Source organism: Lissotriton vulgaris, chromosome 5 (assembly GCF_964263255.1).
Source record: "Lissotriton vulgaris chromosome 5, aLisVul1.2, whole genome shotgun sequence".
Classification (NCBI taxonomy): domain Eukaryota; kingdom Metazoa; phylum Chordata; class Amphibia; order Caudata; family Salamandridae; genus Lissotriton; species Lissotriton vulgaris.
In genome coordinates this window covers 1,518,906,771-1,518,933,232 of record NC_141693.1, presented here as the reverse complement: position 1 = coordinate 1,518,933,232, position 26,462 = coordinate 1,518,906,771, and the positions used below count along the sequence as shown (strand labels likewise).

The 26,462-nt window shown below is 47.5% G+C and overlaps 1 protein-coding gene across 1 annotated transcript; it reads left to right on the top strand.

Moving 5' to 3' along the window:
• The first annotated feature begins 2,662 nt into the window (after nucleotides 1–2,662).
• LOC147712908 (uncharacterized) lies at nucleotides 2,663–4,367 on the top strand. The gene is made up of 2 exons (XM_086919722.1): nucleotides 2,663–3,089; nucleotides 3,448–4,367. Exons 1-2 carry the CDS (start codon nucleotides 2,663–2,665, stop codon nucleotides 4,365–4,367), a joined length of 1,347 nt encoding a protein of 448 aa, XP_086775848.1.
• The last annotated feature ends 22,095 nt before the right edge of the window (nucleotides 4,368–26,462 follow it).

The following is a 26,462-nucleotide window of genomic DNA, read 5'->3' as shown; positions in this document are numbered from 1 at the left end:
TGGGACTGTCCCAGTATTAGTGGTTATTGGGAAGGAGTAAGGGCCACTATGGAGTCAATCCTCAAAACTCCGATTACCATCAGCCTAGCATTAATTATATTTGGTCTAGAGGAAAATATTAAGGGGAAAGAAAGGACCTTTTTGTTTTATGCAATCCTCCTTGCAAGACGACAAATATGCAAACATTGGGTCGATTCCAATCCTCCGACCCACGCAGAATGGCTGTCATCCCTTTACGAAACATCGAAGGTTGATACAGCTAAGTCTGGCAGCACTCGGAGCCTTGCCTTTTGGAATCTTTTAGTCAACTGGAGACGCTAAGATATTCGGACCACCAGGGATTTTTTTTTACCCGGGGTCCGATGATTATGCCCTTTTACTCCATGGTCCAGATGGGGTCTGCCGGATCACAACGAAGCCAGGGCCAACAGGCTGCGACAGGCCTTGATGGAGTAAGATCTTCCTGAAAGTACCTCCCGCCAATTCTATATGTTTGTCCGAAAGAGGTCATGCTCTTGGCCCTCTACAGGAAGGACAATAAGGTGGTTGAATACTCTCAGAACGAGGAAACGGCAAATGAGGAAAAAAAAAAAGGAATATATGATGTTACAATGCATGCCTTTTCAACGCGGTTTTTACATCGCAACTAACATTACATTGCATGATATTACAACGCATGCCATTACAACTCACTTTTTTAAAACTACCATTACAAGCATACCCTTACAACCCATACCATTACAATGCATATCATTACACTGCATTAAACTTTCAGGGTAACAGTGGGGTAAGTGGTGCATAGTGTAGGGGTAAAAATGACCATTCCCACTCCAGTGAGTGCAACAGTAGGGTAAGTGTTGGGTAGTGTAGGTGTAAAAATTACCATTCCTACTCCAGTGAGTGCAACCGTAGGGAAAGTGTTGGATAGTGTAGGGGTTAAATTTACTATTTCCATGTACCCCAATACACATACCCACCCTTAAAACAAAAAAATCTCCATTACTTACCTTACAATCCTTTGTAATGGCGTGCGTCATAATGGTATCTGTTGTAATGGCATGCGTTGAAATGGTGTCCGTTGTAATAGCATGCATTGTAGTGACATGCAGTGCAATGGCATGCGTTGAAATGGCATGCGATGTAGAGGCAGTTGCGTTGTAGCGGCTGCGTTTTAAAGGTAGTGCTTTGTAATGACTGCGTTGTAATGGTTGTTTCCCATAAGAACTACCAACAAAGGGTAAGAGGCTGAGAGAGAGAGATAATAGGCAACATATAGAACAGGGAGGATGTAAGAGAGCAGAACCAGCAAGATAATGTAAGAGACCTGGGAAAATGAGAGGAAAGTGCAGAGCATGGACGAGAGCTGAATGTACGAAGGGCAAGAGAAGGGTAGAGATTGGAGAGAGATGAGAGGTGAGTGAAGTATGGAGGGGAGAGGTGACATCAGAGTGTTAGAACCAGCAAGAGCAGGTAAGAGGCTGGAGTAGACAGAGAATTGGAAAAGGTGTGTGCAAGAGCAGCAGACCTAGTGAGGAAGGGTTAAAAGGCTGGGTGAGAGATGAGGTGAACAGCAGAGCAAGAAGGGGTGAGAAGGGCTTTAGGACCAGCAAGAGAAGGGAAAATGATAGCAGAGAGGTGAGAGGCCAGGTGGAGAGCAGGAAGAGGTGGGTAAAGTGTACCAGGGGCAGACCTATCAAGAGAAGGGGAGATGTGGTGGTGGAGAAAGAGGGACAAGCAAGTGAAGAGGTGAATGGAACAATGGATAAAGCCAGCAAGAAACTTATGACTGAAGGAATAGTCAATTGCAAATTAAATCAGAAAGTAAATAATGTGCAGCTCTATTTTAAAACAAATCGAGTCACAGAAATATTGAATCTGGCATTAGGTTAAATAAATGTTTTTTTATCAATCAGTCCACTTAATTCACATTATACATGTGTATAGTGGTGTATATTAAAATGTAAATAGTTTGTTGCCTGGCAAATTTTTCTGAACTCAGTGCACATAGGCCCCATTTCCGAGTGGACTAGTACATTTCTATCCCTACCCAAACGCTTGTTTCAACAAGGGTCAGAGTTATTAGTTGCACAATATGTATTGCACATCTGTTGCTTTCGGCTGACAGATTTCCATTCTTCTAAAAAGAAAACCTGAAAATAAATTATCTCCAGCAAATGTGCTGTGTTTAAGTGTGGCCTGGCACCCGTGGGCATAAAACATTTGAAAAAGGCCGCCCAACCGAGATGCGGAGGTTTCAGCCCTACTTATCAAGCTGTTTATTCTCACTTCCTATGGCCTATGGGTAGATGCATCAACGTTTTTTTTTGCGATTCCTTATTTGCGAAAAATAAGGAATCGCAAATAAGGAATCGCAAATGTCAATGCATCATTTTTTTCGCAATTTTATTGCGATTCGCTAAAAATCGCAAATTTTACCGAATCGCAGTAAAATTGCAAATTCTTAATTGCGATTTCGCATTTTGCGATATTGCAAATTGCGAAATTACACACATGATGAATCTCATTGATTCAACTGCCTGAAAGCCAGTACAGCAATTAGGCCCATCTGCTCCATTTTTTGAAGGTGAGGTTTGGCAGTTTGCTTAGTGAGCTTTCCCAGGAGGTTGCTGCTGCACTGTGTGCCTGACAAATCTTTTGAAAAATGGAAAATGAGAATCCTTTTGAAGAGGGGCCAGCCAGGAAAAGGAAAATTAAGTTTTCTGATCAAGAGTTGGAAATTCTTATTGAGGAGGTGACTGCAAGACAGGAACAGCTTTTTGGTAAGCTGTTTTTGAAGGTTCCTGAGGCTGTTAAAAGAAACCTATGGATTGCCATACAAGCAAAGGTGAACACAGTAGGAGGGGCACATCGTGACATAAACAATTTACAAAAAAGATGGTATGACCTGCGCAGTCGTGCAAAAGAGAAGCTAGCAAACAGGATTAAATCAGCAAAGGAAACTGGAGGTGGAACACCCAGGGATAGACCCAACACCCCCCTGGAAGACATGGTGGAAGGCACACTGTTGACTGAGGCTGTAGTTGGAGTGATAGACATTAATACTTCTGAGATTCCAACTCCTTCTGAAGGTAATTGAATTGTATATGCTTTTGATTGTCTGAATGGAGCCTAAAAATTTCAAGAGTGTTGTGAAAGTAGTTGGATTAACAGCATTGTAATTCTGTTGTGTATGATATGTTATCTGTGTGTTACCAGCACCAGTTATTTAATGGTAGGAAAATGAAAGCAGTGCATTATGGGAGTTGTAGTTTTGAAGAGTCCATCATGCACACAAACAATAATTTGTAATCGAAACTTTATTACTATGAAGAACTATTATGAATGAGACTGGGATCATGTGATTGTGTAGAATTTCACTTGTTATTAATTATTTTAATGAAAGTGCAAACTTTAAGTAACATCATGTTTGCATTTTTTAAACCATAGAAGCACTGCAAGAAATAATTGAGCGGGATTTGAGGGATTTCAACAACCAAGAAGTTCAAGAAACACAGTTGGGAAATGCCCCTAGCACATCAGCATCCAATTCACAAACAGGGGAAAGACAGAGAGTGCGACAACTGCTGCAAACTGATTCTGAAACAGAGCAGAATGACAATGTAGCTGAAAGGCAACCTCAAAGCCCCCCAACAGTCACAAATAGAAGGCTGAGTAGGCAAAGGAGTCTTCAGCAGTTTTCTTTGCGCCGAGGTAATGTGAGAGAAAGTGGTCATTTTGGAGAGGGTCCCATCACTGGCAATCTTGTGGAAGACAAAATCCTAAAGGTACAGCGCCTGCAAGGCAAAGACATTAGAATAATTAAAGGAAAACTGGGACATATCAGCAAACAAATGGGTTCTTTATCTACCTATATGAATAAAATGATAAATGTAATGAAGACAGGCCATGAAACATCTTCATTGAAGCTTGACCGCATTGCCAATTCTTTGGAGACCATGTGCACATTGATGCAAAAACAGCAAAATATAAGTGGCAAAAGGCAGGTACGACTACTGACCAACATGCAGGCTCATAACAGGCAAATGACTCGCCTTTCCAATTGTACACGTGGCCTCTGCAAACAGACCCTTTCAACCCAGGTACTCTTGATGAAAACATTTGAACATATTCAAAAGGGAATGGGGACTACCTATGATCCATCAGGAATTTCACAGTCTAATGCATCCCCAGAAAAGCAACTACCAATGGGAGAGAGTGGTGCCAGCAGTGCTGTGAGTGGCACACTTGAGCATTGCTTAAGTGGCACACGGCGTAGTAATAGAAAGCTGAATGATGCAAGTAATATGGCCATGCACAGTGGAAAAAATGCAGGGAAGGCATTAGGAGTGCGTGGCCAAGAGAAATGACATTATGTCTGTGATGCCTCTTGATTGGTATTAATAATGTCAAAGTTGTCAATGGTTCAATAATTATCATTTGAACATTTCTGATTTAAAGCACAGTATTAAGTTTGTGATACAGTCAAAGTCCATGAAGTAAATGCATTTCTGTTTCACTTTGAATTAAAATTTACATTGATTACAAAACCAAAAAAATCAGAGTATGTTTCCTACCTATTCAGAAGTAATGCTGTGTGATCTCTGTCCTTCTCCTTCTCCCCTCTGCTGCCTCTGGTCCATGTGCTCTTGCTTGTGGTTGAGGAGGCTGATTGTCATTTTGAGGTAAAACATCTTCCTCATCAAGTTCTATGCCTCTATCAGTTGCTAGATTGTGCAGCATTGCACATGCTGCTACTATTTTGCAGCAAATGTCTGGTTGATATTGCAATGCTCCACCAGTTTTATGAAGTATTCTAAAGCGTGATTTCATCACACCAAAGGTCCTCTCTATCACATTCCTGGTTGTTATGTGAGCCTGGTTGTAGTGCTGCTCTTTCCTGGAAGTTGGATTTAGGTATGGTGTTAAGATATAAGACCTTACTGCATAGGCACTATCTCCCCTGTAATAGAAAACAATGTAATTTGAAAATTGCACAGAAGAAATGTGTGAAGATGAAGGGAAAGTGTGTTTAGAAGAAAAAGAAATTTACCAAGCAGGTATCCATCACCAAATTGACCTGCAAGCAGTCTAGCGTGAATGGCACTGTGTCTAAAAATGTAGGAGTCATGGGCACTTCCATGGTAACTTGCAACTATGTCTGTGATAATGGTTTTGGAATTACAAATTGCTTGAATGTTAAGGGAATGGAAGCATTTTCTGTTGCGAAAAATATACTCATTTTCAGAGGGTGGGCAAATGGGAACATGTGTGCCATCTACACAGCCAATGACATGTGGAAATTGAGCCATGTTGTAGAAATCTAGTTTGGTTTTCATCAACTCCTGTTGTGTGCTAGGAAATTTAATATGATACCTTATTCTTTGTAACATGGCATTTAGAAAGGCATTAAAAATCTGGAAAGTGAACTCTGGGAGACACCACCAGCAATGGCTATTACACCCTGAAATGACCCAGAAGCAAGGAGGTGCAGTGAACACAATACCTGCACATGGGTTGGTATGGCTTGTGTCCTGCGTGTTTGCCTCTGCAAAATTGGGTCCAATTCTTGAATTAAATCTAATATTAAAGTAGCATTCAGCCTATACTTAGCAAATATGTCTGATTCAATCTGCCCTAGTAAGGTTATGCGCACTCTGAAGATTCTCTCTTGTATGAGCCTTCTCCTCCATCCTGCAGCTACTCTCAACCTCTCCCTGAGAGCCAAAAAGAAAAGTGCTGCCATCCTGAAAGGCAAATTCAAGGTCTATGAGGCCCTTATATGCAGCACTGACGATTGACAGCTGTAGTGCAAGAAGTTAGTTAAATTAGCACCAGGTTCAACTTCTTCTAATTTTAAGAATTCCAATTTGCGATTTCTTAAAAAATCGCAAATTGCGATGTTTCATGCATTGCATGTTTTCGCAAATTAAATGTGATCCGCAAGCTTAGCGATTTTTTAAAGAAATCGCAAATATTTTTGCGATTCCTAAAAATGCGAAAAAACATTATTAATTGATGCATCCCAAAACCATGAATTGCATTCGCAAACGTCCGAATTATGCGATTCGCACCGTTTGCGAATGCAATTATGAATGATGCATCTAGGCACTAGTTTCGGCTGCCATGCTTCTCCTATGCATAGACTGACCAGGTTGGTGTCCTCCTGATGCTCAGACTGCCTGGTCAGATGAACCGGGGCATCACACAGCCCAGATTTATCTGATGCACAATGTCAACTAAAGCTACATCTGTATACTGCCCTTACCACACGCCACTCCAGGCCTTATTTGGGGAATGAAATGAGAGCATGTTTACGTCATTATTGTGTATGGAATCTGCTCTTAATAGTGTTGCCCCCTGAAATGTTCCTGTCATTCAAGAACCACGCCTTATTTCCCATGGCATTCTGTTAAAGACACCTGTCACCTGGCCACTGAGGATTTGAAAACGAAATTAAAACTGCTTGCTTATTTACTTTGCTCCGAGGATTGAATCAGAGAGTAACAATTTTTTGCAAAAAAACAAGACAATCGCTTTCAAGCAGCTTTAACTGCAAAGTCCATTGAGTCTTGTGCTGAGCTGTGCAATTCCCTACCTGAATTTTTCCATAAAAAATTGAAAACATTTGGTTTCATTTTGACACTAGTGTAACATCTTTCATGCAAGATTGTGTTCTTGGCCCACCCTTGGGGATTTCACAAACTCCGACCAACTCTCCATGGTCTCTATTACGCCTCTTGCCTTTCCAATTCAATGTGGCTCCCCGTAGATCCATGTCCTGCTTGTGTCCTGACTCAACTTCTAAACATCAGAGCCCCTGCCTGGCTTCTCATTTCTCAGCATCACTTCCCATAGAGTGGGGAAAACCATTATCATTGCTCTGTTGAAGTAAATATTCAGTGAACTCTACGCATTTAGGCAACTTCATACCAGCCTCTTTGTTACCTTTTCCCTGTAAAATCCCTGAAAATGAAACCCACGGCGAAATGTCCTCCTTCGGCAAGAGTAATTCATGTCTTGACCGTGCATAAGCCGGGTTCCGCCACTCCATGGGTCGAAAGTAGCTGAGCCAGATGACTTACACCCTATTTATTATGATTTGATCAAGAGGTAGAGCAGTGCAGTATTTCTTATCTGATGCTTCTCAATAGACTAGAAAAACTTAGGATACAAGGCCCTACCCTGAAGTAGTTTTCCTCTTTTCTATTCGTGCAGTCCCAAACACTCCATCTTCAGTCACGTTCTAAACCTCTCGCTTGTGGAACCCCTCACGGGTCCTCTCTGAGCCCTATGTTGTTTTATCTTTATGTTATCCAGTCAGTTTTCTGTCCTATGCAACTACGCAAATCATTGCTTCCTATAGCGATGATCTTGTCTTTGCCCAAGAGACATTTTGGTCTTGCTTGCTAGCAACTGCCTCCTGGATGAAGCCTAATTAAAACCCAATAGCAACAAATCAGAAGACCTCATCTTTAATGGACCTCCTCATAAGCAGTGTTCTGTTTGTGGGGCAGTGGAGTTGGGTCCAGCGCTCACCACTGCTGAGCCAGCAAACAATCTCGAATACATTTCTGACCACCGTCTCTCCGGCTTTGAACAGATCTATTGCGTTTCATCCACTGGCTTTGACTACCTCCGTAGGCTGTCCAAAATCTTTCTTTTTCTCACTGTTTTATGACTGTTGTAAATTTAATTACCTTCTCATGACTAGATTATGGGAATTGTATTTTGGGTTTCCAGCATCTTGCTTTCGCAACCATCAAACCATTGAAAATACTACTACTTGCTTTATCTGAGCGAGGTCCTCTCCATCTGGCACCTCCTCTTACATTTCTGCCCTCTGTTGACTTCCAAATCATCTGCCGTCAAGGCATTGTATATCTGTCATTATGCACTGCATAAAATAGGTCCTGTCTTTCTTCTGCATTATATCACACCTCCTGAACCCTACACTGTATGAAAGCCAACTTCCTCTGCCAACCTAAAATTAGAAGCACCCCATTCTTTTTATCTGAGAAGCACCAGAACTGTATCCATCTTGTGCTGTAGTGATTTCAGTCTTCTGTCCTTTATAAACAAAAAAACATGGGGCATATTAGCAAGAATCTCGTTAAAATTATCGCAGTTTTAGCGGCAGGAAACTGCTGCTAAAACGGCGATAATGGCTTGCTAATATGCGTTATAGAATTCCAATAGAAGCCCAGGTTAGATGTGCAGGACATCTAACCTGGGCTTCTATTGGAATTCTATAATGCATATTTGCAAGCCATTATCGCCGTTTTAGCGGCAGTTTCCTTCTGCCAAAATGGCGATCATTTTAACGAGGTTCTTGCCAATATGCCCCCATGTTTTTTCCCAAATTAGCTGAGCTCGTCATCAGCAGCGAAGGGGTTAAAAAAGAATTTCCGCTGCAACTGGCCCGGTGTCTGCTATAATGCATCATTTGCCAATAATTGTACAAGAAACTAGATTTAGAAACAGAATCCTAAAAGATTAGCTTATTTAAATGGGTATTAAAATGCAACATTAACTGTTTGTTCTGTTTAAATTCCTAGTAGAACTCGAACCTGCTGTAAAGGTTCCTGCAGCCTGTTATGCTGAAACTAATGTTACTGCATCAGGGGGCTTTACAATATACTATTTAATATATATCATACCGAATAACAGACTTCTATTTAATGCATTTCCTCATAAGAATGACAGGACACCATACAGGTCTGAATCTGGCTCCGTCTCCTATGCTTGAAATGTGAGCCTCCCCAGAAGTTAGGGCCTGGTTGCGCCCCTGGTCTGCAAGAAAATTGTTCAGTGATCATCAGTTCCTGGGAACATTAATTATTTTATCAGTGACTCCTTCCCCCACCACGTGCCGATGACGCGGTAGTGCCTTACGAACTCCTTTCCCGCCCCCGAATAATCCTCTGTGTCAGATGATCTAATCTGGAGACAATAAACCAAATGATGCAGTGAAGGGTTCTCAGCTGGCCACCATGACTGTCCTTACAGCACTGTGTCCTGTGATGGGACAGGCACCTGGTTGTGGTAACAGCTGTGCATCAGGAGACTGATGACAATGCAGAGGAAGATGTCAGAATTAAAGGAGCACTTCACCCACAATGGCACAGCGACTGTCAGTAAGAAAGAGATCACAGGAGTGGGAGAGACTGTAGGTGTTGTCAGTTGACAGTGTGAGAGACCGGGTCAAGTAAAGGGCATGTATTTAAAAATAAAAGAAGGATAGGCGAAACAGAATGTTTCCAATGCTGCTATATTTAGGTGTTAGATAGAGCACTAACTGAATAATGGAAAAATAAGTCTACCATTTGATGTGCAAATGCTGCACAGTCCTTAGCTGTGCGCTTTACAAATGCCGGCATTCACATTTCCATTTCCAAGTATGCTTTTTAGGTTGAGCCTACCAGACAGCGCATCTGTCTGGTTGTGAAAGACATATGGTGGGCTTACCAAGAACCGACAGGGGCTTGGAGCTTGCCCATTGCTTACAATTAGTTGGTTGGTTGGCCGTCCTGTCACTCTCATCTATCTGATTCTTCTTTCTTTCCTAGCTTGTCAATCTTCTGTTTGTCCATCCCATGCAGCATAGCCTCTTTACTATCTCTTTTGATTGTCTGGCTTCTGTGCTTCCACTACTTTTCTTTCAACCACTACTCTTTTGATAGTCAAAGCCTACCACTGGGATATACTGACCTAGGAATGCATCACGCCCATTGCTTACCACTGGATTTAGTTTTTGTTGCTCACATTTGCTTTCTTTCTATTCACTTGCTTCATTTGTTTTAGCTCCTCGAGCATGTCTTTGCCCCTCCCATGGAGCATAGCCTTATTACCAGCTCTCTGATTGGATCCTCCTATTCTTCCACCAGTGCTCGCTTTTCCTGAACACCTTTCTGTCTTTTCTTGAAGCTCTCCATGAGAGTGCATGCGTTTTACAGCCGTATTCTCCTCCTCCACGTGCACTATGTCCTGCTTTGATGCACGGCGTGCTTCTTTTCCTGTGCACCCCTGCAGTTCACGTTACTGTCACCACATGAGCTTCTAGCGCCCTCCACTCATGGGCGCTCGTTTGCTGTTTCTCGTCCGTGTGTATTATTTTATTTTATTTTATTTTTTTATGCGTTTTTATACAGCGCGGACCTTACCCGAAGGCGTCAGAGCGCTTCACAAAAGGAACAGAACTGATACATGAGGAGAACACTACACATGAACAGATTACAAAAGCAGACGTTAAGTTACATGAGGTAAAAGTGACAATTGTGAGCAAACAAAATACATGAGGTAGCAAAAAGTGCACAGGAGGAAAAAGTGACAAGTGTGCAGGTTACAAGAGAAAACAAAGTACAATTAGATTTATAATACTGCAAAATATGCTAGACACTCAGGCACAAGAATAAACGTAACGTAGGCAATGGTGGCAAAGGCAAACAAAATGTGAGCGGTAGCATACTGTGTGTTACAAGGGAAAAGTGGTGTGTGTAAGTTACAAACATGCATTTACAATGCAATGGTCTCGGCATTGTTAAAGTTAGAGCTATTGGAATTGCTCATGACATTATTTTTATTTATGTTTTTGTTTTTAAAACATAAATAAATGGCATTGTCATTTACAATGGCAATAGCTTAATCGCTCGCAAATGTGAGACCTATTGCATTTGCACCCACACAGAGCCACACACACAAAGCCACCCGCACACACATACAGAGCCACCCACACAGTCATTCACATAGAGCAACCCACACACACACAGAGCCACCTACACACACAGAGCCACCCACACACACACAGAGCCACACACACACACACACACTCACACACACACACACACAGAGCCACCCACACATAGAGCCACCTACAAAACAAGCATTTACAATGCAATAGGGCTCACATTAGTAAAGTTAGAGGGATTAGTATTGTAAATGACACATTTTTTATTTATGTTTTTGTTTTGAAAATAGCGAAATGAATATCTTTGTCATTTACAATGCCAATAGTGTTAACTTTTGCAAACGTGACACCAATAGCATTTGTAATGTAATATGTGTTGTATTTACATGACTTAGATGTATTAATATTAAAAATAACAATGGGTTGTATTTTTTTCAATATTTAATACTTAAATAAAAGTTATTGTAATTTATAATGGCAATAGCTTAAACTTCTGCAAATAACTTTTTGGAAGATTATGTTTAGTGTATTTTATTGTGATGAAAATGCAAGAACAGAAGTGAAATATTAACATTTTTTTGTGACATTTGTAATAAAGTTTGAAACATTGAGAGAACATATTTGAATCAGTTGTTGTTGAATGGTTGCACAGATTGATGCTGTAGTGGCTCTGAATGATGTTGTGGCGGCGAAGAGTGATGCTGTGGCGTTCAGTGATGTTGTGGTAGCGCATAGTGATGTGGTGGTGCCCCTAAGTGATGATGTGGTGATTAAGCATGGGCGAATTTTGCGAATCTCGCGTTCGCAAATTTTGCGGATTTGCGAACTCGCAATTCGCAAAATCCGCGAATTCTCGCGAATTTGCGGATTCTTTTTTTTTTTGTGTTCGCGCGGGTTTCTGCCAGTTCGCGAGGGTTTTGTACAATTTCGCAAACGCGAACTTACCTGTCGGGTCGCAAGTTTCGCGAACTTGTTGTTTCTACGTGTCCAGCCTGTTTGGGACACTCTTCTTCATCACTGCCACTCTCTGTCACCACTGCCACTCTCTGACTACTCATGCCACCCTCTGGCCCACCCATGCCACCCTCTGTTTCATCACAGCACCCTCTGGTTGTCCAGTCAGTGTACATTATTGTGGCAAAGCAAGCACACCTTCCCTGCCTCAAGTGACCTGAATTAATTTGGGGCTGATTAATGTGTCACAGAATATTTTTTTAGCTGGCACCTGCTTCCTTAGTGCTTCCTGATTAGTGATCTTTTGCACTTGCTAAGTGCTTTCATTGTTGCAAAATTAGTTACAACACCTGCCCTGCCCCAACTGACAATAATGAATTAGGGGCTGATCAATGGATTTGAACTTCCAGCCTGGCTCCTGCTTGTCTCCCTTAGCTGTAATTCAGGACCTTTGTGGCATATGTGTAACTATTCTGAGGTTCAGAGCAGGGTCACATAATAGTTGCAACTGGCAACTGAACTCTGGAGGGGCCCCTCAGGAAGCACTACAGGAAATGGCTACTAATGATGAGCCTGAACTTTTGAACCTGGTAAGTAGTTTCAGTTTTGCTCAGATCGTATTTCTGCAATTTTGCGCTTATTCGCGGGGCGCGAAGTTGTACTGGGAAGCCGCGAACTCACGCGAACAGTGCGAGCAAGCCATAAAATCCGCTGCTCGCGGATTTGTGGATTTTGCGGGAGATTCGCGAATCTCGCAGATTGCGAATTTACCGAAAATCCGCAAAATCCGCGAGCGAAACGGATTTTCCGCCCATGCTTAGTGGTGATGCGATGGATAGTGAGGGCGATAGATAGATAGAGGGAGGGCAAAAGATAGATAGAGGGAGGGCGAGAGATAGAGGCAGGGTGAGAGATAGGGGCAGGGCAAGAGGGCGAGGGATGGAGTGTGGGCGAGGGATGGAGTGTGGGCGAGGGATGGAGTGTGGGTGAGGGATGGAGTGTGGGCCGGGGGGGGATGGAGTGTGGGGCGGGGGAGGGATGGAGTGTGGGGCGGGGGAGAGATGGAGTGTGGGGCGGGGGAGGGATGGAGTGTGGGGCGGGGAGGGATGGATGGAGTCGGGGGAATGGATGGAGGGTTGGAAAACAATGGTCTTGGAGAGGCCTGCAAGGGTCCTCAGGTAGCAGGGCGACTAATTACTAGACTAAGTGTTACTCAAAATTTAGTTACTATCATTAATAAAATGACTCACATGGGTAAATAGTTTCCTGGCCGTGGTCCGATGGAGGTGTCCCAATAGTTAAAGGCAGGCCTTAATAAGCTGTTGAGGTGCCTTGATCTAAAGTAGACAAACCATATTAATTATATGTAAATAGAAATAAGTCAACATATGTTCATGAAAAATATTGCCCCCCCACGTCATAACGAGGCATCTATAGTGTAACATCCCCTTTCTAAGAGAAATAATTCAACACATGTTCATTAAAAAAAAATATATGGAGCCCCCCATGTCATAGCGAGGCATCCAAAGTATAATAACCCCATGAAAAAGACCCTATACATCCCGCCCTCAAATTTAATTTCAATTGCAGAATTCACCTCACCGCAATATCATAGCGTGTAATGTAAAACCCAAAACGAGTTTATTTTATTCATCCCCCTGATGGGGTGTCTAGATGGAAGCGTATAAGGACAGGCCAAACGTAACAGCCCAAACGTCACGGAAAGGATTGTAAACTAGAAAGTGTAAAGACCAAAAAGACGCTTGTGTGAAATAATCCCTACCACCCAGCAAGCGATGGTATGGTGAAAAACACAACAGTATCCCTTAAAACGCCCACTCCTTTGGGTGCAGTGTGTCCCAACATTAAGTGAGCCCAGTCATGAGGTTTAAAAACGGGGGGCGTCTAAATAAAACGAGAAATGTGTTAATGGTGCTTCCCGCAAAATACAGCGCGAAGGAACCAGAAGATAAGTCCCAATGTACCGTGAGCAGAGTTAAAGGGCTTTAAAAACGGCAAAACCAGTAGGTGCAAAAAAGTTCCTCCCTCGTCCCGACAAGCTATTTGCGCGATGGGCCCCATGTGAATAAAGACGGCAAATCTTACCTGCAGGCTGAATATAGCCGATGTTGTCCCCAGTGTAGCAGGACGCCAGGCGCCATGTTGAAGTTGCCGGTAGCAATTTAACCTGTTTGTTGCCTGGTCACATGTCGTATCACGTGTTACCCATTCGAATAGAGTTGTGAACAATGTTAGAACAAGGAGTGAACTAAAGCGCCATACTAGAAAACCGGCATGATCGCTAGTATCAATGTAGGTGGATCGTGGAATGCCCGACGGACCGTAATAAACACACAAACGGAACTGATTGAATTGATTCACTGCGGCTTATTCGGTAAAGATTACAATTGAAATAAAAAATAAAATAAAAATAAGTATAAATGTAAATAAAAACCGCCGAGTTATTATGAAAAAGCCTCAGTAAGCAAGGGCTCATGTCCCTAATATTAAGAGACCCGAATGGGTCTGAATGGTATAAACAGGCCCAATGCGATCCACAAGAGACATGATAGGCAAGGGATAGTGGGAGGGAGGACGGACGGACAGCGGGAGGGAGGACGGACAGTGGGGGAGGTGCAGAATACAACACAGGACGAGGACGAGGTTAGCAATGACGAAAAACATCCGTCTAAAAAAAAAAAAAAGTAAACGCCCACAATCGCCCACGAAACAAACGGCGTTTACAGAGAACTACTTCTTTTCCCTTCAGCGCGTCAGCGCGCCATTAGTTCAAGTATGTTTCGGCTCTTTTCTAGCTCTCTCCCTCGTGTGCTGCTTCCACTGTACAACTGGCCCTACCACAGTGCCATGTCTCTCGCCACTGCTCTCATTTCCGTTTATGACTTTCAAATCCATTTTTTCTCCTATTTCACGTCACTTAAGCACTTCTACGAGAAGTTTCCCTCTTGCACTTAAAGTAGCAACCTATAAGCATTGATTGTATGCCAATGCATCTTTTGTCAAACCAAATATAAAGAATTGAATGTATCTTCATCGTAAAGCGTCTAATTGCTTTTCCTATCTCTCTATCTCTCTCCAATTGTAGTTGATTTAAATACAATATTGAGCATTGTTACTTATCCTTGCCGATAGGACCAATTATTTTTGTATAGTATTACACCCAGGTCCTTGGCCGACTTTGGGTTACCACATTAGTTTCGAGTGGCTTCCACTGTACAAACCCCCCCATGCACATTCACTGTTGAAATTTCATACCCTGCAGGTCAACCCAGGCTTGTGATTTGGAATTTGCATTTTATTTGTGCTGTTTTGATCTATGTATGGAAATTTGTTGTATGTGTGCTGTTATGCAGAAGGTTCAAGTGCTAGTCAAGACTGAAGACTGATGTGATGCCATGGTCATGATGCTAAGGCTGATGCTGAGGTGAAGCGAATGTTGCCCCGTGGGGAACTGGAGTCTGAAAAGTTAGGAGTAGGAAGCAGACAGGAAGTAGACATGCTAGCCAGAAGCCACAGTTGTAATGTAGTAGATGTGAGCAAGGCTTCTTACAGTTAGATCATGGGTATCTCATAAATTAGAGAGGTGCCCGCGGCCTCCCTTAGGCTTATAATACGACAGGTCCCACATTCCTCAAAACTAACACGTATCAGTGCCGTGCAACCTTCCTCATCCAAACTGCAGCCGAGCGAGAGGCGGACCCTGAAGTAAATAGTAACTTAGCTGAGTTACAGAGTGTGCATTTTAGCAGCATTTAGATAATGGAGATGTTGGAGCGCTTGAGCAGGGAGGCAGACACCTCTATGGAAGATGAGAGCTTGGAGAGTTATGGATGGAATCCTTGTTGAAACAAAAAAGGATGGGAGAGAGCGAGTTTTCTGTTTTCATGCGTTATCTGTTTTCAAGGTGAGATGTGAATCATTTAAGGATGGTGCCATTCATATCCATTCTTCCCTCGAGGAGTTCCAGAAGCGTGCTATGATTTACCAGGTTGGTAGGTGCTCACCGGGGCAGGAGGATTGGGGTGTAGAAGTCACCTTTGTCTAGAATACAAAGTCTATTATGTACTGTTTTCAGTATACTGGTCTCGATGTTACATCCAAATCTGTAAATAAACAATTAATACTCGTAGAGACGGCCATTTTGGTGTATAAACTGAGGTGCATAGACATAAACCTTTTTAAGACATTAGCAAAGAAGGGTAAGTTTGTCACTGAACAAACAGCACCTGTCTTTTTCATAAATGGGCAGTGGTGTCATATTTTCAGACAATCTGGGAATGTTCTTTGCAACATAGAACCATTGATTAGTTTTATCCAGTTAGGGGTGCCACCCAATAAATAATATCTTTGAAAAGTCGGAAGGGCATGGGTTCTGAGAAGTTATAGGCTCTTGGCTATGGCAACAGAAAGGTAAGTTCAGTGACTGATAGTGGTCAAAGAGAAAATCATTTTAAAAGGCCTCAAATGGCCCAGAACCATTCCCCTCTCTACTCCTCAGCCAGAGGGCGTAATAGTCAAATGACTGGATTGGGCCCACAAGGGGGCGGGGGGCAGCACAAACCACAGACCAGCTTGTTGGTGTGAAAAAAGGCTGGTTTATTGGAAGCAAGTGCACCTTACAAATAGATCCCTTGGCCTGTGCCGTACAAAACTAAACCTCGCTAAATATATTTTTCTGAATATTTACCCCCTCCCCTAAACATGGTTCCCCCCCTGCAACAGTAATAAACACAAACTTGCAATTGCTAACTTTCCTATCTACCTAACTAAATAACTTCTTGTACCTTCCCCAATGGTAAAACCAGACCTCCTAAAATCTCTCAGCACTTAGAAAAACCGCCACCCTAAAGGCCTGACAACACACCAGCACCTGTTCCAGCGACAAATACCCTTACAATACCATTTTCCTGATGCACCCGCTCCCAACAGAGCCCCCTCAATATGCCATTGCTCAATAAATCCAATACTTATATAACCCCCAAGCAACTAGACAGGAACCAAACCTAGTGAGGGTGGGAGGGAAAAGAAATCACCCACAGGACAACCCACAACCGGCTGCTGGGTCACTACCACCAAATGGTGGATAGTACCCTTAAAAGGACGCTTAAATAATGACCCAGCCCAAAGATAGCCCAAAAGTAGCCCACCCAGCCCAAGACTATATTACCAGCCCAACCAGCCCAACTGAGGTGCTGGCTGCCCCCGCAGGCCCAAAACCACCCGGGAGGAGCAGGCCTCCCGCTAGTCGGCGGCCCCTCCCAAAGCCCTATTCGGCCCACAAGGACGGGTGGGGGGGGGGGGGGCAGCACAAACCACAGACCAGCTTGTTGGTGTGAAAAAGGCTGCTTTATTGGAAGCAGGTGCACCTTACAAATAGATCCCTTGGCCTGTGCCATACAAAACGAAACCTAGCTAAATATATTTTTCCTAACATACCCCCACCCCTTCCCTAAACATGGTTCCCCCCTGCAACAGTTATAAACACAAAATTGCAATTGCCAATTTCCCTATCTACCTAACTAAATAACATTTTGTACCTACCCCAACGGTAAAACCAGACCTCCTAAAATCTCCCAGCACTTAAAAAAACCGCCACTCCAAAGCTGTCCTAACGGCTTTCGGCCCCCCTTAGGCATCCTGTCGCTTCGGATATCTGCATACCCCAAGAACCTAATCCAGAGCTTCCTTCAACAGTACAATATATAGCTCCATCCAATATCGAGACAGGTGAACTCCGTCCTCCCGAAAAAATACACTGTCTCATATCGTAGCTCTGGATGCTCCATCCTACCCAGACCTTCCCTGTCACAGAAAATCCTTATCTCTCTGTTGATTTTCCTACGTGCCCTTTCTACGACCGCCAGCCGCTCTGCTCCCCTCCAAATCCGCCTGGGTCCAAATTCCGACCATATGACCTGACAGCCGGACCACTGGCGCCGTATTTCCAACAAGTCCCGCTTCATCTGTTTTACCAGAGCTAGGCCCTTGCACTGAACTAAATCAATCTCCCCTAGATGAATGAGAACTACATTGGGCAACACACCCTTCCGGACTATGTTGTTCAAAGCTGGCAACAGTTCATGCCATCTCATGCCCCCTTTTCCTTGACATTGACGATCAAACAACCTCGGGTCCAATTCCAGGTTCAAACACCGCTGCTTATCCCATTCTGCCCGCTCCGCTCGCTTTACAAATGAGGGTCCTATAATGAGGATAGACATGACTGCTGCATCTGGTCCTGCCACTGCACCTGCAAAGACACACATGTAAGAGAGCGGAAACGCAATCCAACTTTAATTCTCCATCCCTACCCCCCACAGCCTGACGTACGTCTTGTAGCAATCCGACTTCCAACGCCCCAGCCACATGAGGTCTTCCCTCCCCCAACCTTGCCTCGCTGCCTCCGTCGCAGCCCAAATCCAGAATGAATGCGCCCCAAAAACCTTAGGATTCTCACCCATGTCGCATAGGGCATGCCGCAGAACCCATAGCAGCTGAGCCGCTGTCACCCTGCCTCTGTCAACCCGACTAAAAACTTCCCCCAACGCCGCCTTCCGTTCGGACGTCAGCATATTCCCCCAAGCCGCTGGGCATACATCACGTGTCACCACCGGGCCCATCACCACCCATTTCCCTGCGCCTCATTGATCAGTCTTAGAACGCCTTAACAGCACCTCAGGTCCACCTCAGGTCCACCTCCCCCCAAAGGACCCCTGGCCTACCCTTGAGCCCCACCAACTCTGAAACCCGAAACGCCCCGAAATACATCCACGACATGAGCGTGGAAAACAATATGGTCTCTTCCCGAGTATGGCAGATTGTCGGCAACAGCCATATCAAACCCCTGAGCATGTCCTATGTAATAGGCTGACGTTGACTTACCCTGGCACCCCTCTCCCGCACCCAGCCTTCCAAGAGTCACGTACCCAATTCCCCCACTGACGGCGCATACCCCCACCACAACTTCCCCATGGAAGCGACAGCTGACAACTTGCCCGCAATTGTCACTCTCGACTACCCCTTGTCCATCATCCTCAACATAAACTGCCCCACCTGTTCACTCCGTAGCCAGCGATCGCCCTGCCGCAGCACTCCACTGTCCAAAAATTCCTTCCATGCCTGTTCATACACTCTCCAGGTAGAAACGGCCAACGACGCTCTTACCAGTTGTACGACCCGGTCTCTCCTACTGACCACAGTTCCAATGGCACCGGCGTCTTGTGCTCGTCCGCCTTCGTAGCTAGCCCAAGGAACCTCTGCCACAGCATCTGCAATGTCATCGTCCACCCCTGGCACATGCCGGGCTTGAAACAAAATGTCATGCTCTAAACATCGTAGCACGAAACCCCTCATCAACTTGTGCACCTGTGGGTCCCTAGCTGACTGCCTATTGACAACCTGCACCACTGACATGTTGTCCACCTTGAATAGGACCCGTTTGTGTGCTAGCTCTCGCGCCCACACTGTCACGGCCACCGTCAGCGGAAAGAACTCCAAAAAGGCGATACTCCGCCCCCTACCCTGCCAATGTGGCGGCCATTCCTCCGCGCACCACCTCCCTCGCCAGTACAGCCCGAAACCGCCCCCCCACCACATCCAACGAGATGGTGACGTCCCATTCCCAGTCCTCCGGAGGCACCATGGGCACACCATTAAAGAGCTCCAGGAACGCCCTCCTCATGTGCAGGTCTTCCTTTGTCCCCACCGACAGCCTCAAGTGATGATGTGGCAAAGTCAAACCGGACAGCGCCAGACCGAGCCGTCTTCAGAACGTGCGACCCACCCGCACAACTCAGCACGCAAAGTTCAAGTGCCGCAGCAGCACCTGTACCTCCCGCACTGTCACCTTCTGCTTCTGCACCATGTTATCCACCAAGGCCAACATATGCACCTTCTTTTCCCCCGGCAGGCGTGCTTCCATGGCCACAGAGTCAAGCTCTATACCTAAAAATAACAGCACCGTACTGGGACCTTGCGTCTTCTCAGGCGCCAGGGGCACACCCAAGTAGCCCATGAGTTCCGTAAAACCGTCCAGCTGCTGCTGGCAGTCCTCCGAACCAGGCCACCCCACCAAGAAGAAGTCATCCAGGTAGTGCGTCACGGTATCCTTGCCTGTGTGCCAGGAAAAAGCCCACTGCAAAAAGGTACTGAAGCACTTGAACAACGCACACGATATCAAACACCCCATTGGCAATGCCTTGTCCACAAATCTGCCCCCGTCAAACTGGATCCCCAAGAGCTGGTGATCCTCCGGATATACCGGTAGCAGTCTGAACGCCGATTTGATGTCGCACTTTGCCATGAGGGCACCCGCCCCCACTGTCGTCACGAGCCGCCTTGCCACACCCACAGACTAGTATGATACAGAGGACCACTCCGACGATATATAATCGTTCACCGACGTCCCCACCAGCCATGACAGGTGTAGAATCAGGCAAAATTGCCCTAGTTCCTTCTTCGGCACCACGCCGATAGGAGAGATAATCAGATCCCGAATGGGCACCTCCAGAAAGGGACCCGCCACCATCCCTTCCCGCACCTCCTTGAACAACTTGTCCCGCACCACCGCCTTGCACGCATTGACCGATTTCAGGTTCTCTGCCGACCTGGCAATCCTCAGACTCTCGTATCCCAATCGGAAACCCTCCCGGAACCCCCGTAGCAACACACCTGCGTCTTCGGTCCGTGGATAAGATGCTAGAAGGGTCTCCAGCCGTTCCTGCCTAACAGGCGTATGAGGCTTTCCCCAGAGCCCCTAACCCCCTAACCCCCCTTCCCCCGACTGTGTCCCTGATGTAGCGGACTGTTGTCCCGCATTTCTGCCCCGACTCTACCAGCACTGCACCACCGGATGCCGTTTCCCGCACTTGGAGCACTCATGCAGGAACCGACAGTACTGCCTGCCACATGCGCCCTTGTTGTAGTCCCAGCAAGCTCCGACATTGGTGGTTGCGACAACTTCTCCGTGCCCCACACCCCCACGGGTGGGGTGGGTTGGAAACGGGTGAGGCGTGAGCGGGAGACCACTGGCCGTATATATATCGTCTTACGGAACTTCGCCCCCCCATGGTCTGCTGATACAAGTCAGCATCAATCTCCCCCCACTTTGCCTCCGGATCTACCGCCAAGCATGCCCGAAACTCCTCATCATAATGCGACCATGCGTAACCCCCATACGTGACCTGCGCCCTCCGGATCACGTCCATATACTTAAACAGGGCAACCGCCCGCTCCGGGTAATTCTCGCTGTACACGCTTGCGAATATCAAAAACCCCGCCGACCAGTTTACTATAGTCAGAGGAACCTTCGGCCGCTTGGCCAACTCCTGTTCTTCCTCTTTCGACCCTTCCTTTGCCGTCAGCTCACAGTGGAGGAGTTTCATAATATCCACATAGTCCCCCTTCCAGATCTTCTCTTTGGTAGCCAGTGACAGGTGCACCCCCAGCGGTTTTGTGATGCCCATATAGGGCAGCTTGCGCACCAGGAGATCGTGACTCTCCTTCCCCTCGGCATCCCCTTGTTCCCCCTGGCTGCCTTAGCGTCCCCATCTCCGTTGACACCTCCCCCGTTCGGGTCTACCCCAGTGTCATTCACGTACCGTCCCTTATTAAGACACACCACTTCATCCCCACCTTTTGCCTCCGTCCCCACTGACACCATACCCTGTTGGGCCCCCTCTGCCCCCTCCTCCGTACCAGTTCCGACCGACACTGTGACCGGTCGGGCGCCTCCCGACCCGCTCTGCAACCTTCCTTACCTGGTGTCAAGGCTGGCGTCCGCACTGGATCCCGCCGCCTAACCAGTTGACCAGGGGGGCCGTCACTCTCTCCACTCTGCACTTCCGGGTCTGCAAAAGACTAGGAATAACATTACTCCTTGCCCCCCATCCCGTCCGCACCCCTCTCCTCCCTAAGTTCCCCTTCCTCTGCGCTCTCCTCATCATAATCGAACTGGGACCTCTCATCCTCCAGATCCCCCTCTGCCCTACCTGCAAAATCCTGCCATTGGTCGCCCTCTGCTGGCTCCAGCCGGCTGAGACCTGCCTTCTCCCTACAAGTACGCAGCAGTTCCCCTAACTACACACTCTCCCGTCGCCTCACGTCCTGTTCCTCTTCGGGGTCCGTTATGTACTGACGGACCTCTGCCCCGTCCCTTGGCGACAGTGTCGACCCTTCGGGGTGGGGTTGGCGGGGACCTACCACCCCGCCTCCCATAGGACGCCTTTGTCTGGTCCCTCGTGGGAGCGCGACCGCCCGCACCAGGCAGAGCCGGCCCATCCCCTCAGTGGAGTGGAGCCGCATGCTGCTCTCCTGAGCACCACGCCAGACGTTCCTGTCGGGAAAAAGAAGTGGAGTCCAACATGCCGGGGTTAAAAGGACCCCCCCTCCGCCAAAGCCCTCTGCCGCCCTCCACACCCCACGTACCCCTCCCGTCCCAGATGAATTACCCCGCCCGCTGTGAAGGTGCATCCGGCCCTGCCCCCTGACCCCCTCCCACCTCTCTCCAGCCCCCTCCCGCAGACCACCAAGTACCCTCCTCCCCCTCGCTCCAAACTAAATCCTCCAGCTCCTGGCGCACCGAAACCCCTCCTCCCCCTCCCCCCAGGGGCCCGCTCCGCACTCCAGCCCCCTCTCCCTCGAGCTCGCTCCACCCCCTCCTATCAGCTCCTGACCGCACGTTCGAACACCGAAGCGTGGATGGACCCGTGCTCCGAGCTCCCCCAGGCCGCGGCCAACCCCTGCCCCCCTCCGCCCAAGACCCCCCTCCACACCCCACTCCCCGCGGGCAGGCACCCCCACCACCCCCGGTATCAGCGTACTGGCCAGCCCCCCAGATTCCCCACCGCACCCTCCCCCCCCTCGCTCACCCGCCCCCCTCCTCCTTACTCTCTGAGTTATCAATAAGCAGTGGGGACATCTCCCCCTCGCTCTCCAATACGCAGTCCTCCTCCTCCCCTTGAGTCAGCTCTCGCACCTTCACCTGCCCTTTCATGGCCCGCCCCCTCGCCTCACACTGCCTTGGATATCCCTCAACGCTTCACCTGCATCGCCCTCCTCTCGCGGGGCCCCCTCTACCCCCACACAAACTCCAGCCCAGGCCTCGCTGCCCGTGCCCCGCCTCCCACCTCTCTTCCTCACCGTCGGCGCGGCCGCTGCTGACATGTGGCCGCGCTTTGCGCCATTCCCCCCCCTCCGACCGCCCCCCCCCCCCCCCCTCCGCACCCAGCCTCTGCCGGGACCACGGTGCTTCCACCGTGAGCACCGCTGCCGCGGTGTCGCTCGCCATGCGCCGCGGCGGCCTCACCTTGAATCCAGGCCACAACAGGTTGTTCCAGAAGGCGGAAGGCCTCCGCCACACGAGGATCATCCAGCCGCGCCATCCCGACAAGGCCGTCCGGAGCAGGTACTTTCTTATGCACGACCGCCACACGCTACAGAATCCAGCAGCCCCCAGGCATACCACGGCCCACACGATTAGGGAGCAGCCAACACACCGCGCCAATAATACCACGCAGGCAAGGGCAAGCGAGGAAAAGCCTAGCGCCCACCGGCCCACAAAGAAAGTGCCCACAGGACAAAGAAATCACCCACAGGACCACCCACAACCAGCTGCTGGGTCACTACCACCAAATGGTGGATAGTACCCTAAAATGGCAGCTTAAATAATGACCCAGCCCAAAGATAGCCCAAAAGTAGCCCACCGGGTCACTATATTACCAGCCCAACCAGCCCAACTGAGGTGCTGGCTGCGTCCCCCCCCCCCCGGCCCAAAACCCCACAGGAGGAGTGTGTCTCCCACTGGTCCGCAGCCCTTCCCAAAGCCCTAATGCGGCAGAGCGGTCCACTAGAATAACTCCTGCCATGTCATCTCCATTGAGCGTGTCCACTGGGAGGCCAGTGGTGTTTCTGTGTCTTTCCCTCGATGAAGGCTGAAGTACCAAGGATCTGGAAGGCCGCTGCTTTCTAAGTAAGTGACAACTGTTTAGTCACTAAGGGGCATATTACCAACAACTAGCGATCATTTTTGTCTCTAACTTGTTTAGAGACAAAAATTATCGCCGCACATCGGCGATTTTTATCGCAGATAAACCTTGCTATTAACAAGGTTTATCGCAAATGCGATAAAAAACGGCCGAAATGCATGAATATCGCTGAAAAGTCAGCGATATTCATGCATTATCGAGCAAATGCTCTTAGCCATGTTATCCACCTCCCATTGGATAACATGGCTAAGAACTGCTCAGGGCAGGTGTTAGCTTTTGGAGATATTCCCGCTTAGCGCGAATATCTCCAAAAGTTGGTAATAGGAGATAGCGATGTTAGCGACTGTTTTCAGTCTCTAACATCTTGGCACGCCCACTTTGCATCTCATTAGTGATAAATATCACTGACATGCAAAGTGGGGCCCAAGATGGTCGCTATCTCCTACTAGCTGTCGCTAACTGGTGTTAGCGACAGCTTGGTAATAGGGAGATAATTTTATCTCCGCTTTCTTGGCTTTTAAAGCCAAAAAAGCGGAGATAAACCCCCTTGATAATATGCCCCTAATTTCTCTGATATTTTACTCAAGACTGGGAGCAGTGGCAGTGGGTGGTAGTTCTATGGAGCGGTAGGGGCCCAGGCTGTCTTTTGTTGACAAAGGGATAAAAGCAACCACTTTCTAGACAGACAGTCCTACAGCAGAGGCAAGAGACAAATTGATGATGCCTGTGTTCTTGTGAACAGTGGCGTAAAAAGACGGTAAGATGGAGACTAGGCAGGGTCCTTTGGTGAGATGACAATCTATGTGATACTTTGGAGCAGGAAGGAGTAAATAATGATGAAATATTGCTGGTGCAGGTAAGGTGGGGGTCGTCATGGTGGACAGGTTAGATAGAAGTTCTTTGATTTAGTCATAGATATCTTGGGTTTTAGACCGAAAGAACACTGCCAGGTTGTCACAAACAGACTGTGAGGCTGGACAGTAGAGTAGTTAGGATGGGTGAACGTCTTTACTACTCTGCCCAGTTTCTGGGAAGCACTCTTTTCCTGGAAATCTGGGCTAACACAATTAAATCTGATGTTCTGAATATGGCTTTTTGTAACGCTTCCTGCGGGTCCTAAATAGTCCTATGCCCACCCAACATTAGAAAAGGTGCCATTTTCACTCTAGGTAGCTGCATTCTCCTGTATCTTTTCCAGAATCCCAGTGACCCAGGGATTGGACTGTTTGCATGAAGCTCTCACAGCTAGCATCAAAGGAGTGCGTCTTTCCAAGACTAGACCAAGCTCTGATTCGAAGTCAGACAGAGCTGCATCAGTATCCCAGAATTCAGAATGGGCACCTCTTGTGCTTATTAAAGAGTGACAGGGCGTACTGTGATCTAAAAGGAAAGGGAGCAACCTAATGGATGGCGAGCAGGGAGCAACCAATTGGATGAAGAGCAGGGAGCAACCAAGTGGATGGCGAGCAGAGAGCAACCGAGTGGATGGCGAGCAGGGAGCAACCAAGTGGATGACGAGCAGGGAGCAACCAAGTGGATGATGAACAGGGAGCAACCTAGTGGATGGCGAGCAGGTTGCGACAAAGGGAATGGAAAGCAGACAGAAACCAAGTGATGGGGTCTCTTTTGTCATGCACCAAGAAGTGGTCTGCACAAGTGATGGTAAACAGTCTAAAAAATGACACACCCATTAGGGACCACAATTAAATTAAGAATGTGACCCTTCTGTTTAGTAGGAACAGTCACTAGTTTTGAAATACCATGATATCGAATAGCTGAGCCTTCCATCAATCAATCAATCACGGCACTTGTAAAGCGCGCTACTCACCCGGGAGGGTCTCAAGGCGCTGGGGGAGAGGGGTATGTTACTGCTCGAACAGCCAGGTCTTGAGCTGCTTCCTGAAGGAGAGATGGTCTTGGGTTCGCCGAAGGTGGGTGGAGAGGGAGTTCCAAGTCTTGGCTGCCAGGTAGGAAAAGGATCTTCCTCCGGCGGTGGCTCTGCGGATGCGTGGTACTGTGGCAAGGCGTGGCTGGTCGATCGTAGCTGGCGGGTGGGCGTGTAGAAGGTCATGCGGTCGTTGAGGTACTTGGGGCCCAGGTCGTGGAGAGCCTTGTGTGCGTGGGTGAGGAGTCTGAACGTGATTCTCTTGCTGACGGGGAGCTAGTGCAGGTCTCTCAGGTGTCCGGTGATGTGGTTGTGTCGGGGGATGTCCAGGATGAGTCGTGCGGAGGCGTTCTGGATGCGTTGGAGTCTTTTTTGAAGTTTGGCTGTGGTTCCGGCGTAGAGGGTGTTCCCGTAGTCCAGTCGGCTGGTGACGAGTGCTTGGGTGACGGTCTTCCTGGTTTCAGTGGGGATCCATTTGAAGATCTTGCGGAGCATGCGCAGGGTGTTGAAGCACGAAGATGAGACGGCGTTGACTTGTCTGGTCATCGACAGGGAGGAGCCCAGGATGAAGCCCAGGTTGCGTGCGTGGTCCGTTGGTTTGGGAGCAGTGCCGGGGGCCACCAGGAGTCGTCCCAGGCGGAGGGTGAGGATCCCAGGATGAGGACTTCCGTCTTGTCTGAGTTCAGTTTAAGGCAGCTGTTCCTCATCCAGTCGGCGACGTCTTTCATCCCTTTGTGTAGGTTGGCTCTGGCGGTGGTGGGGTCGTTGGTGAGAGAGAGGATCAGCTGGGTGTCGTCGGCGTAGGAGATGATGTTGAGGTTGTGTTGGCGTGCGATGGCTGCGAGGGGGCTCATGTTGAGGTTGAAGAGGGTTGGACTGAGTGAAGATCCTTGTGGTACGCCGCAGATGACTTTGGTGGCCTCGGATCTGAACG

Coding starts and splice junctions, on each gene's coding strand:
- LOC147712908 (XM_086919722.1), top strand. CDS start 2,663: ATGGAAAATGAGAATCCTTTTGAAGAGGGGCCAGCCAGGAAAAGGAAA. Junction 3,090..3,447: donor GATTCCAACTCCTTCTGAAG/GTAATTGAATTG, acceptor TTTAAACCATAG/AAGCACTGCAAGAAATAATT.